Source organism: Harmonia axyridis, chromosome 2, assembly GCF_914767665.1.
Source record: "Harmonia axyridis chromosome 2, icHarAxyr1.1, whole genome shotgun sequence".
Classification (NCBI taxonomy): domain Eukaryota; kingdom Metazoa; phylum Arthropoda; class Insecta; order Coleoptera; family Coccinellidae; genus Harmonia; species Harmonia axyridis.
The window spans coordinates 44225678-44241053 of record NC_059502.1 but is presented as its reverse complement, the minus strand read 5'-3'; the positions used below and the strand labels follow the sequence as shown (position 1 = coordinate 44241053).

General features: G+C 34.7%; 1 protein-coding gene across 1 annotated transcript in view; it reads left to right on the top strand.

Annotated features, from left to right (window-relative positions):
• The window catches only part of LOC123673316, a 66064-nt gene extending 52224 nt beyond the window's left edge, over positions 1-13840 (top strand). Inside the window, exons 10-11 of the mRNA XM_045607804.1 lie at positions 5390-5464; positions 13635-13840. Coding sequence (XP_045463760.1) covers positions 5390-5464; positions 13635-13840 — 281 coding nt within the window. The remainder of the gene's footprint in view (positions 1-5389; positions 5465-13634) is intronic.
• The last annotated feature ends 1536 nt before the right edge of the window (positions 13841-15376 follow it).

Here is a 15376-nt window from a genome sequence, read left to right as displayed (position 1 = left end):
GAGACTGAGAGTACCCCATCCTGTATCGATCACGTCTTTGTCAGCAACTCTGTGGCGCGCGTAGTAATAAAACCTATTATTCTGAAAACCCACATTACTGATCTTTATACAACACTTGCCATTCAGACATTGTCCAATCCGGGGTACTGTAATTCACAAGAGAAATTCAGGAGTTGCATTAACTACGAGAAATTAAAAAATGATCTCATGCACGTATCATGGGATGAGTTTTATGACACCGCGGATGTTGCACGGAAGGCCGATATATTTATTGAAACTGTTACCAGTTGTGTGAGTGCAGCAACCACATTGAAGGCCACTAAAATACAAAAAAAAAAGCAACCCTCGATAACATTTGGTTCGATCAAGTCTATACGTACTCGAGACAGATTGTTCCAGAGGTTTATTAAAACAAAGTCCAATGAGGCCAGGGATAGTTATAGAGCATATGGGAATAAACTGAATTCACTTTTGGGGGGCAAAATTTTCTTATTATAGGCAGCAGATGAGAGACGCGAAGGGCGACTGTGAAAAAACATGGGAATTGGGAAGTGCTCAATGGAGTGTTTGATGGTGGTGGCTCATCTAGATCAGTGCCCGATAGGGTCGTGCAGTACCGTATCTAGGGCGTGGCAAAGGTGGCACTTGCCACGGGCGCAAGATCTGCAGATGCGCCCAAAAATATCAAGAGAAAAAAATATTGGAGCACCAGACATAATAATTAATAATTCGAAAGATCACCACTCGGTTTTCATGTATACGCCTCGTAACGAGCAATGCCGAGGAATCTGGAAACCAAGGACGGAGATCTTTCTTTTTTCTTGGAGGGGTGTTCTCGAAAAAAAAAATTATAACAACGTTTACTCTTATCTGTAATGTGAGAAAAAGAGGTTTGATAACGAAGTTGAGACTTAATTACTCTTTTTTTTATTATCAATTCGATTGTTCTCACCTTATACTGCGTTTTCTTGAAACAGAGTTACGAAGGAAAATATTCCTTGGATAATTTTAAGACAAAAAAGTCCCATAAACATGAGCCCGCAAACGCTTTGTTTTCGAGATACAGGGTGTTTCTTGTATAGCCATACTTTTTAGTGATGCTTATATTTATTAGTTCATCGAATCTTTATTAATCTTCACTACAGAATTTGTTGATCAGTACCATTTGTTCTCGCATTTGTTATAATTAATTTATTCAGCATAGCTTTCTAACTGGATTTTTATAATAATTTGGATCTTCCTGAGGATTACCAGAGAGCTGGTTGAATTTTTTTTTCGAAATCGATATCTAATACGACAAAACTACAACAAACCAAAAAGTGTTGTACTAGACCAGAGTTTCTTTTAACATTTTTCTATAGAACCATTGCTTCACCAAAAAATAGTTCTGGTGGAAAGAAGCAGGTACCCTTCCAGAAAAAATATCACCCTGTTGATTTGCATACAAAATAAGCATATCACAAGATGATTACTTTAAATCGGAAGATCTATGCCAATTCAAGTTAAATATCTTGTGAAGGGAAGGTCCTATGAGAAAAACACCGGTATCTCAAAACCAAAGCGTTTGCAGATTCATGTTTTACGACTTTTTCTCAAAATGATCCGAGAAATATGTCATTTTCATTTATACACATTATAGGAACACCGTTGAGATATAATCAATTCAAAACTGATACCTGCACAATTAAATTGCAATTTAAATGAATCAAAATAAATTGTATAACACGGCCCAGACAATTTTTCGATGCGAATTACTCAGTGCAGTACTTTGATAACTACAGTATTGAAATTTTGTGTCGAGAATGAAACAAAAAACCGAAAACAACGAGTAAGTGCATACCGATTACGAATGCGAAAGTTACAGATGGCAAATAAGGGGCGACACCGACAAAGCGGATAGATAAGGGAAAATAATAAACCTCGGACATAGATGTGCTCGTAGTGCAGTAAAAGTACTCATCTTGAAAGCGATAATAAACTCATAAACCGTAAAAGGGTCCGATTTTGTACTCCGTGTCGATTTCAGAGGAAAGTAAAATGATTATTGGTTCTTTTTATGGAAAAAATTTCGTTTTTCGTCTTTGCGAGAATTCTGAAATTTCATATTTTGGAAATATTGGGGGGGTGGGGGGATAATTACCACCCATTTCTACGCCGTTGTTGGAAACATTTGAAAATATTGCTAGCCTTCCCTAGAATTTGCGTACTAAGCATAAAATAATCAGAAAATATATGACTTGAGTTATGATCACAAAAATACTATAAGAAAATATAATCGATGAAAAAAATCTTCGAAAATGGGGGGCGCTGTCTAAGATATTGCCACAGGCGCAATAGTACCTAGATACGGCTCTGGGGTTGTGATTGGCGATGATAAGATTGTTGATGAGTGCGGGATAGCGGATGCGATGAACCAATACTTTGCGAGTGTTGGTGAATCGTTGACTGCTGATGTTCCGGAGGTCCCAGATGATTCTAAGTTCGACTTCAGGCTTGGACAGACCGGAGGTTCGTTTTATCCGAAGCCGACAGATTCAGCTGAGATAATGGGGCTCGTAGGTTCCTTGGGCGACACAGGCTTGACTTTTTGGATTCAACCCATAGAACGCGTCAAGCCGAAAATGGGATAGTGAGAGATCCAAGAGTGACCAGAGAAAAATCAAGATCTTCGCTTCTCTACAGGTTACCCCAAATTTATAATATAATACCATCATTTCTTAAGATGTCGCAGAGCTTTCATTCCCTTAAAAAACACACAAAATCCTGGTTACTCGACAGTTTTGGAAGACAGGCAGGTCATGAAATGTTTTGAGATTTTCAGATCTTCATAATAATCAGTAAGCCAGCTCAGTAGTAATTTGTAATTTAGTGTAGGACTTACCTGTATGTTGTTTTTAGAGGAGAAGAATACATTTTGTTTTGTTCTGTTGATTCCTCGAGCGGGCTCAAACACGAGCTCTTAATTGAGCTTTCTTGAGCTCGCGGGGGGAACACAGCTTGTACGTTATGGAGAAATAAAGTATAAAGTATTTTGAAGAACTAAAATATTTGAAATAGAGTGGTCAGAAGATTTCTATATTTTGATATTTTTTCTGCTCTGTAATAAGCATTTACGCTAGTGGCGTGTATTTGTGATAAACAAGTACAATGCTACAAGTTATCATGAAATCACTAATCAGGTCCAGTCGTCATGAAATGATATCTCTAGGTTTTTTCATGATTCAGCGCCATCTATTATCGAGTTACTTCTCCACTTTGGGTAGTCACGAAATCCAACTACAGTAGCGACCCCTGGTGACTATTTCCTTGCCGTCAAATGTCGGTTGGCTTACTATCCTTTCCTTATACTATGGTTATACAGTCGTTATCCCAAATCTTTTCAAATTTTACTGACGAGCAACGTTTTTCAATAATTCTGCGGCCGTCCTGCATCAAATCGCGAAGTGCTCTCGAATTTTCCTCTATTAAGACTATGTCATTAGCATACTAAATACGTACAATCGAAGCCAAGCTTAGTTTTTAGAAGATTCAATCAAAATAAAAGTTGACTGCGGAATGAATATTTCCAGTCCATCTTTAAAAACTCATTAAGCCTTGAACGGGAAATTTCTACTTTTTTACTAAATATCGCATTCATCGCCTCCCCAGAACCATACAAAATTCAAGCAAAATAAAGCAAAAATATAATCAATAATACAATAATGAGAATTCCTCTGCATTAAACTATATTGATTCAGAAAAATTACCCAAAAAATATCACAGCACAGCACAGTGGCCACCACAGAACCAATGGTTAGCCGTGTGGCCACCACTGAGCAGACATGTAAGTTTTATGGTTAAATGTTTTTATCCCTATTCTGTCACCACTATGCCGAATAAAGCAGCGGAAATCGATCAAAGAAACACAAAATACGTTTTTCTGAAATCGTTCAAGAATTCCTCAAATCAAAATTTCTCAAACAGAACTGTTATATGTTTAGTTGAAATTTAGCCCTTTAAAAATATGAATTGTTTTTTTTTTCTGGTGAACGTGTGAAAATTGTGAAATAAAAAAAATGATTCTATAGTAATTACTTTTCGTTCATCACATACAGAGTATGGTTGACATTGCCCATCTGATCGTATAATTAAGACTGAGATTGGATTTGTAACTGATGTCCTAAGATCCATACATTATCGAAATCTAGACATCAACGAATATATTGCTGAAAGTGTTGAAGAAGATCCAAATTTATTCACTCCTCGGAGTGCACAACATTCGAAACTCGCGTACGCCACGCTATGCCCTATTTTGCATCTTCATCCATAAGGTTCAGTTGACTCAAACACTAGAGCTAGCTAACCAAGAAATGCGTAGAACTTACACCGATTGGGTTCTTGAGCAACAACTTTCGGTTGACGATTTTTCGCATCGAATTGTCTTCAGCGACCAAGCACTGAAAATCATTTTTGAAATGCTCTCTGTATTAGTGACAAAAAACTACCGTGTATTTTTTCATAAATAGGGTGCCGTTTTTTATGCGAAACAAGACATTTTAACTTCAATATACCTATTATAAACAATTATCTTTTGATCGATAATTTATGAAATAAATGAAAAATATAAGTTGAGATGTATTATTTTCTTGCTTCAAGAAAATTTTATTCATTCTCCTATCCCAAAATTCCGAAGAGTTATCCCCTGTATACAGGATGTATATGAATAGTTGCGAAAAAATTTAGGAGGCGATTCCTTGTCAACAAATAGGGTGGGTCTTTCATATAAACTTTTTTTTAGCCTTCCCCTGCTTATTTATAGCCTAGCTCCTGAGGATGACGCACAAAGGTAGTTTTTAATTTGTGAAAAGTTTATAATTGTTTTTTTTTGTAACATTTATTTTATATTTGTACCAACTCTCAATGAAAATATCGTTTTGACATCGCCTATTTGATAAATTTAAGGTCGAAAATAATTCCAACCTCCACAACTCAAACGTATTATCTGTTAATAATTTTTTTTGTAATGCGTTCTAATACAAATTAAATGTCAGCTTAATTTCATCTAGCTGAATTTTTTGGATTCAAAGAAAAAATTTAAAACTACTTTTTTGGTGCCATTTTTAGTGAGCTGCAACTAAGCAGGAGAGGGCTCAATAAATGAAGTTTATATGAAAGACCCATCCTATTTTTTGACATGGAATTACAGCCTGTATAATGGCATATAATGATATTGACATTGATGCTTTTTTCATTTTACTCTATTAGCACCGAAAAAGAGACATCTGATATCCACCGAAACAATTAAGTGTTAGACATTTTCTCCTTAGTATGTTAGAAAAGCGCTATCAAAAGTACTTATTACCAAATATAAATTGTGAAAACCTTTTTTTCATATATTTTTTTATTTCAGGGTCTGATTCGTCGAGGAGGATGGACGATGGGTCGGAACAATCTTTGATGAATATTGCGTTTATCGCGTCCAGCAGTGAGTTTTATGTTTAAATTCTTTTTGCCCTATTCTGTAACCACTATGTCATACAAAGCAGCAGAATTCCTCTCCTTTCACGGGGCAAATTTTTGTCTGATTCGTCACATTCCCGAGCTGTTTTCGGTCCGGAATATTTATTTTTCCGTCTTAGGCCGTCTTAATCTCGCGCCTATGGAGAACATAGTACTACGCTCTATTAGTGTGACGTCACACACCGCCATTTTTGGTTCTCCTGTTAGTGTTTGGAATCCAAACAAATAAATTGTCATTAAAATTAGTACGGTGTCGTTGAAACAATTGGCTTATTTTCATAAATAAGAATATTTGAGGAACGATTTCAGTATTAATTGATACACAGAAGGAACGAGGTCAATACCATTAATTTTGAATCCTGTATTCCCCAGATTTTGTATAAAGCCGTGTTTATCAGTTGAACTTCCAGTTCGAACTCACTGGCATTAATCTCGTGCCTTCTGCCTATCAATTAATAATAAAATCCATCCCTAAATAATCTTATTTATTGAAATAAGCCAATTTCGTCTACGCCAAAGTACTAATTTGAATGACAATTTGTTTGTTTGGATTCCGAACACTGACAGGAGAACTAAAATGGCGGGGTGTGACGTCATCACCAATAGAGCGTATTGCCTGCTGGAACTTAACAGTTCCATAGAGAAATGAAAGAAAGAGTAACTACTCAGTGGTAAAATGAGTACGCGTGATTGTCGCGCCCTTATGGGCAGGTTTTGAACTAACGATGCTGATTCTGCGCATTAGGCGCTTTAAATCAATTCCAAACAATTTCACAATTTGAATGGACACTTGCACTGAAAATTGTAAAAAAACTGTAATTGATATTACAGTTTTTTATATTTCAGTGAGGTTTTGCACCCAACTTAATTTTTACTTAAATAATAATACTCAACGAATTTTGAAATACTTTTTATTGCACATAATTATACAAATTGATATTTGTGAACAGAAATTAATGAAATAATTGAATCACATCAGATATATCGTATTGTACCACTTAACTATTGAAGAAGGAAACATTTCATTTGAAGATTGACGATAAAATAATTATTTTTTTGATTACTGACAAAATCCAGGAGATCGAAGGATTGATTTAGAATTGGAATCTTCAATTCTTTGACAGAACTCCAACGTAAGCCGTTTGAAACCTGGAACAAATTGAAAAATAAATGGTGATCCTGAAGAGATTTTCATTGAAAGTATACAGGGTGGCCACTTTTTCAATGGGTTTGTATTGGTAACTTTTGAACCATAAGAGTTAGAAGGTCGGTCAAATGGAGAAAAAGTTGCATGCATAGAAGCATTGTCAAGCAGTTCAAACAAATCGAGATTATCAGGGCCGGTTATTGAGATATCATAAGAAAACTAAATTCTGTCATTTTCATTTTTCTTTTTTTCCCACTTTATTTGAAATATTATCAAAAAATGTTACAGGAATTTTTTATTCGACAGTAAATTGTTCTCAATTTGACGTAATCAGATTTCGTATCCAACATTTCGTGCTCTCTGGGCCACCCTCAACCTAATTTTTTTCAATACGGACCTGTATATTTTATGACACTTTTCGAAATAACTTTTAACGCTGAATTCAACGATATATCATACAATGTCATTCAAAGTTGATTTTCAGGTGATTTTGACCCTTATCCAATTTTCTTTGGGTCGGATCTGTAGTGAATGCAATTTATCAAAAACTGTTGTTAATAAAATAGTCAACAGACGCGAATACAATGATTTTAAATTTGAATACCAAGCCTTGCAAAACTTATATCGTAATGATATCCAAATAAAGTTCGATTCTGTAATTTGTTTCAACGGAACAAATGACAAATCCAACAATAGTGATTTCTCGCGAGAATATTGTTTAGAATTAATGTAATCAGTTTGAACTCTTATCATGCTCCGCCTATGGGTTTCATAGACTTTTCTAGAAACTTTGGGGCCATGTGCAACCAACCCCGCTTGAAACCACTTGACACCCTGCGAGTCTATGCGGGAACGCAAGTCATTCAGTCTATTATACAGTTCACTAGCATAAGCATATATATGTAACCATCAGAAGTGAATATATTATTCGTTAACAAATAGCGTTTTTTATCGTAACATAAAGTTGAGAAAATACCCAACAAATATTGAGAATGTATTGGAAGGTATTCAAGAAGACGAAATAAGCAAATGTATAAGAAGTATGGGTTCCAGAACCGTTAAGTTCATTTTACAAAATGGTGGACATTTCGAACACTTACTTCGTTAATTTTCATTCACTTTCGAATAATCATTCGATTTTTATTTCATTAAATGATAATTCGTTTAATTAATATGAATTGAAATATGTGAATAATTATTACTTGTTTCTTGATTTGATTCTGATATGTTCCATTTAGTTCAAGATGAGTAAGTTGATTTTCTCATCGAAATGTATTGCATGTTGTTAATTAAACTAGAGGTACCTAAATGTAATACAGATCCGACCCAAAGAAATTTGGATAAGGGTCAAAATCACCTGAATATCAAGTTTGAATGACATTGTATGATATATCGTTGAATTTAGCGTTAAAAGTTATTTTGAAAAGTGTCATAAAATATGCAGGTCCGTATTGAAAAAAATGAGGTTGAGGGTGGTCTAGAGAGTACGAAACGTTGGATACGAAATCTGATTACGTAAAATTGAGGATATTTTACTGTCGAATAAAAAATTCCTGTAACATTATTTGATAATATTTGAAATGAAGTGGGAAAAAAAAGAAAAATCAAAATGACAGAATTTACTTTTTTTTATGATATCTCAATAACGGGCCCTGATAATCTCGATTTGTTTGAACTGCTTGACAATGCTTTTATGAATGCAACTTTTTCTCCATTTGACCGACCTTCTAACTCTTATGGTTTAAAAGTTACCAATACAATCCCATTGAAAAAGTGGCCACCCTGTATAAGCTGATAGCAATAGAACAATATGAAGTGAAAATATGGCTCCGTTTTCTTAAATCTACACAACTGCTCCCTCCGACATTTTTCCTTGATATTAATTTGATTTAAAATGCTTGATCTTTTCTTCACAAAAGGGGAAACAGTATCAGTATCCTAGCCTCAAATTTTGAGAGGGGGGGGGTGCGTCGTTATGGGCTTCAAGTTTTTTGAATGAACCATTTCGTACATTGTCTGCTTGAAACGCATATCAAGTGTAAGGTGGTTCTATTTTGGAAGGGATCATAACCCCCCCCCCCTGCGGGACCGCGCATGATTCGTTCAAATCAAGGAAAAATGCATCTTGCAAAATTCATACTTATTTGTTTCACAAAAATTTAAAACTGTTGTTCTTGAAACTGATTATAATATTTCATTTCAGAAAAATCAAAGACTGGGAAGACCTGCCGTAGTTAGGAAGTAGAGAATTAAGGTTTTTGTATCACCCGGACTTACTTTCATGCTCTTTCTCTAGTAATATATTTTAATCAATATATATACATATATACTGGAATTAAGTTATGTAAATTACAGCTGATCTGATATCACTGCCTTTGCAGAAGTTGAGCACTTCTTAAGCACGGAGTATCAACTATGAGTAGGGCCACTAGAGGGCGCTACCGATTTATATAAATATAAAAAATCGAGTTCAGAACAGATTCTTCAGTGTGTTGGAGCAAACCTGTTTTTATTTGATGTGTACAATAGCACTTCACATCGTATTTTCTGGCTTTTCATTCGGCTATTACGGATGAGGTTCCTTCCTACGTTTTCTCTCTACAATTGCACTCGACATTTTTGGGGTGATCAGAGCTTTAGATTTTGATCTCGAAGACGATTCGCGGTTGACTTCGAACTGTCAACCCAGGGGCGTACGGCAGGGTGTAAGTCTCACCGTTGGGAATGCCAAGACGTGTTGGGCACCACTGGTTCTTACTTCCCCATCGCTGTGGGTTCGAGCGTCTTGGCGGTGAGAGGTACATATCCAAAGTCAACGGAAGGGTTATCTTCTTCCTGTTGTCTTCATGTTTGCGGGGTTCAGTGTGTTCCAATGTTTGTTCTCTGACAGAAATTCCTCAAAAAGATGTGATTTTTGCCTTCATTGAACATCAGATCGTGGTTATCCTTTTGAGTAGGTTGTACGACTGCTGGTTGATTTGATTGGGGATTGGAAAACATTTTTTGCGATTTTGGATATTAGATTAACTTGAAACAACGGCTTGAAAAAACGAATCTGGAGCTCACTTTGCATTCCTCATGTTATTTATAGATACAGGGCGTTCCTAAATTGAAGTTACAAACTAAAATTCCTCGGACAATTTTAGGATAGAAAGTCCTATGAACATGGACTCGCAAACCATTTCTTTTCGAGATACAGACTGTTGATTTTTTTCAATTTTTTTCATCACAGCTCTTCCCCTTCACAAGATATTCATCTTTAATTTGACACAAATATTCCAATTTAAAGATTTCATCATTTTGAATTCAAATCTAATAGCTGATGCTGTCTTTCTTTCTTCAACCAGACTTTCTAATGTCCCCGGTCTCGCCAGTCTCCATCTTCTAGTTCTTTGCTATGCATAGCTTCGTCGACTTCATTTCGCCATGATCTTCTCGGCCTACCTCTTCTTGCTACTGGCCTCCACTCCGCAACTTTAGTAATCCATCTATCTATCATTTGCCCATCTAACGTGACCATACCATATCAATATCTGCTGTTCTATGTGTAGAGATACTTCCATCCTCTTTCTTACCTCCAAGTTTGTTACTCTATCCCTCACGGTCAAGCCACAACATCTCCTCCAGTATTCCATTTCTGTAGCCTAGATTTTTCCCTGGTTGTATTTATTACCCAGATCTCTGCGGCATATCATAATCATAATGTTTATTCAACATAAAAAAACATGTCATTATACTTTGGTTTTGGTAATAGTTTGGTAGATAATTTTCTTCATTTTGCAAATGCAAATATGCACGGTGATAATTTTTCTGGAACAATGCCCAGTGACTTTGGCACAGTACTACACGTTTTGGTCTCTTGTAGTTTTGTCGTATCTGCTACCGATTCTAAGAAAAAAAATTAAACAATTCTCTATACTTAATACTCAGGAAAATCCAAATGATTATAGAGATCCAGATAGGGAGCTGAATAAATTCATTATCACTTTTGGGTAAACTGTTATAATAATCACCCTGTATCTCGAAAATAAAGCGTATGCGGCCCATGTATATAGGACTCTTTTCCTTAAAATAATTCAATCATTCAAATTATTCCTTTATGCGTCCAATTAAGGACCACCCTGCATATTATTCTCAAATAAAATAAAACAAAATAAATTTCCACAAATATTTCAATATTAACAATAATTGTTTTGTCAAGTTTAATTTTATATTTCGACCATAGAAATGTGCATATTTTGTCTTATATATAGATTTAAGAAGTGAATGGAAGGCAAAAGCGTTTGAAGTTAGTAATTTGAGTTCAATTGATTTCATAAAACAAACATGTTTGTATCTTTTGCACGTGTTTGGAAAGTTTTTCAATTCATTTCATAAAATGAATATTATGGAAAAATATCGGTATCTTTCGCGCGCTTGTTCCATTTTCGTTCCTCTCTGTGAATTTATATTCCGATTATCACATCCATTTAGGCAAATATAAAATGTGAAATTTAATAATTTAAAATTTTTCCAATAATGTTATTAAATAATAAATAATAATAATAATTGGAAAACTTTTTTTTGAGCTCTCGTCTCCCCACAGATTTATCATTTTCATTTGTAGAGTGAATATTCTTACTACTTTTAGGTATTTTGCTAAACTTACAAATTTAACTGTAGACAAATCATCGATTAATTCAAAATAGCTTTTTGATATATTTATTGACAAGGGTACCCTGGAAGAGTCACTAATGGGATTCCATCATTTGAATGAATTGGTCATGGAGGCTCAAAAATTTGAAATGTATCAAGAAAAAAAACAGAAGGAAAAAACAAACAAAAAAGAAAGACAGAAAAGTTCACTTATGCCATGAGATATTTTGCCGATTATAAAAAATATTAGTTTTTCATTGTAGGCAAATGTTCTATGTCATAAATTCATTTAATCACGAATGAAAAGCCTCCAAGATCAATGAAATTGTATAAGTGTATTTTGTGATATTCAAAATGCAATCAAGTCTACTTCGATTATTATAAATTAAATCTCCTCAGGCGGCTCCTTCAGCGGTTTAATAAATAGTTGTTTTCTATAGATAATTAAAAAATATCGGTTACTTGATTATATGTATTGAATACATGTCACGTTATTACGGTTTTATGTGATAATTTGTCGAACAGATCAAATTTGTGATGTATCAGGATATATGATTCTGTAATTATGAATTTCAACTATGCCTTTTATCTTCAGGTGTAAATTCAAGTATCTACCTATAATTTCAGATAGAATAAAACTATTTGAAATATCGAGTGAATTGTTTTCTTGCCGAAAACATTTTGTAGCTGAAATGTTATAAGCTGACTTATCAGTTGATTTGAATTCAAATAGTTTTTCAGAAATTTCATGTTTCTACTTCCTTTCTTTTTGGTTTATCTACAATTCGAGAATAACAGAACAAACGTGCGAAATTATAGATAAATTGGAATATGCTAAAAATTAAACTTTGGAGAACAAAATGCCTACTTCATTCGCGCAACTATTTCTATTAAGAAAAAAATTCTTTGATTCACAGAATCAAAAATAAAATGGAAATTTATATTAAATACGGATGGAATTGATTCGTTTTTACAACCGTTGTATATCATAACATAGGTATGATATATATATCATATATATAATATATTATACTTCGTTCAATTCGGTTTTTTCCAAACAAAGTTTACTCAAATCACAATGAAATCTCAAGATGTTGTAATTTTCCAGTCATGTTTCGCACTAAAGAGGGATAACCACCACGTTGTTTTTCGCGTAACAGTCGAACTTTGGTACACATTCATTCCCTCTCTGGCGCTCCAGCGATAACCAAACTTTGTACGGTGAATGAAGTTGTACATTTACTTCATCTTCTTTCTTTTTTCGAAGCAAATAAGAAGAGGGCAGCACTTCACGACGGTCTATTATATTTTTGACGAAATTATAGTTTTACCTTTTTTATAATGATTATTGGTAGTTTTTTTTCACGAATATTTCAAAAACATAAGTGCTTTGTACAATGTACGTATTATTAATTTTTTTAGCGAAAATCGAAAAGTTACCAATTTTTTTTTCATTCTCAAATTAACAATATTCACTTTCTTCCATAAAGATTATTGTTCGAGGAAATTATGAAGAAATTTCACTAATTTCGTTTTGAACTGAGCATCCACGTGGTGGTGTTCCCTCTTGAGTTCAACTAATGAAAATTATGGAATGATTTAAATTTTGCAGAACATAAAATAAAATTGACTTATTCTGCTCCATTAATATTCGAAAAATAACTAGTTAGCTAGTAGATCATGATGGCTACCGCAATAAAATTCATATTTTTCTTCCGTAAATATTGTAAAATTCATTCATTATAAAGTTTCATTTTTTGTTTGTTTTAGTCCCAGTAGCATGTTCATATATTTTAATTTTTTCAAGATTTCTAATCTGTTTCCTAGTTTTCTTCCCTTCGTAATTTTTCGAAAAGGTCATTCTCGGCTATTACATTCAAATATTCAATACATTTTTCGTAGCCCTCACAATAGTGAACAATTCTTACAATTTAGATTCAATGTGAGTATTTTAACTATAGAAATTTCGTAATAACCGTCCTAAGGCTACAGATTTCTTGAGATTAGTGATGTCGCTAAAATTAACATTTGGCTTCAACCCATTCTGAAAATGTTCTTCCACATCGTAACGATGCAATTTTTGAATAATAAAATACTTTCTTACATTCCTTTTTTTCTACGCGTTTTCATTTTGATAGTGTCCGAATTGTAAATTTGTTGCAATTGCCTCAGTGATCTACCAATCCATTAAAATCGCCACATTGAATTATTTAATGAACCATCTCAACATGCTACCGAATTCAACGAAATAGCTAAGTCTGGATTCCCAATCACTAGGGAATTAAAGGGAATAAAGAGGCAATACACTGGCTAGAAAAGTAGCACAAACTCCTATCTCCTTTCTGTGGTATAGGTAAATGTTGCTACAAGAAAGACTTTCAAGAGAAGAAAAAACAAAAAGAGAAGCACTTTGGCGAATTCTTCTCGAGTTGGATCATTCCAAAAAGTTCCGTTGAAACTAGTGAGGGATCAAGAAGTACCTTGACCTTAGCAAGAATATGCATCACCTCCTCACCGGATTCCTTACTGGGCATTGCCGCCTATGGTAGCAACTTATGAGAATGAGTGTAGCAGAAAACGACGAGCGCAAACTCTGTGGGGAAGGAAAAGAAAATCCGGATCACCTGGTGACGGATGCTAGCCAACGCAAAAAATGATCAAGCGACTCGTAGAAGTAAGGCAGTATTCTCCTTGAAACCATCCCAGGTACTGAAGTTCATTAAAACTCTGGAACTGGAGGACGAGCTATTGACTACGACGACTACTTTCGAGAAGAGCTCTGATGGAGGCACAATATACCATAAAGTCGCGTTGAATGAAAAATAAGACCCATCCTCAAATCTATAACTACAACATGCTACTAAACATTCGGAATAAAATACGAAAAAATGAAGGAATTGTAAATTGGTTATACCAAGCATCAAATATGCAGGAAGTACATAGCTCAAGGAAAAAGACCTTACAGAGTGCACAACTTGGATATGCCGTAAGAGCTTCATGTCACGCGGGCAACCATATTTGAGTACATTACAAACTTTTAAGAAACATGACAGAACATATAAACAGCAAAATCAGCTGAAAATTATGAGTCTCGTTTATAAGTGACAAAATTTCACCTCTATTCAAAACTCATGCAGTAGTGAATCCATACGAAGGAAGTGGTAGAAACGAGACAAGAAGAGTAAGCAACAAAGAAATATCGGCCCTCTAACATAGCCACAGGAGTTGACTACGATTGAAAAGGAGTTGTATGTTGAGATTAATGAAGATTGTCCCAAAATGATTGGGAAGTAAGACATACACTTCCTTTATGTCGTCAAAAAATAAAGTATATACTTTCTCTGAAATGACGCATTACTACTAAAACCCGCAAATAATACAAGGCAGTAGTTCCAACGGAATTTCGATTAAAGAAAAATCAGTTTAACAATATTTTGGCAAAACATGGACGAGTGGTATTGTCTTGAAACAAGTAGGAATAATGACGATATCATCCATCTTCAGAGAAGGAAGTACCAATGTGTCCTTTAACTCGACAGGTACCATAGACAAGAATCTGATAACAAACACGTTGGAGAAGAAGCTTAGCTGACATTGGATCTTATTCATCAGAAGTTCATTTAGTACGAGAGGATCAATCAATTAATCTTCAGAAGGAGGAAATATATAAGTACTTTATTCTATACTTACAATTTATGTTTGGCGTGAAATTATTATTTTCGAAGAAGGGTATTTCAATTAATGGAAATTCAGTGGTAGGATCAACAGATCGATCGCAATTCAAAAATTTTGCTTACCAAAAATCTACATAGGCGTACAACTATGCCTCAGCCGTTTGTTCCGAAATTCGAGGATTGATTATAAAAAACCGGTTTTACATTTATGATTCAAAGTATTGTTCATCTCTGGCCACTACTTTCTCCCCTATTTCGGACTGCGTACGAATCCCGCGTTGAAAAATCTGGTCATCGTTTAAAGCGATCCACGAATCGAATAAATTTTTTCCTTCATAAGTTCGGAAGTGCTAGTCAGCCAGGCCGTGTGCCATTGATCGAATCAAGTGATAGTCCGAGAGAGTAACCTCTGGAGAATACG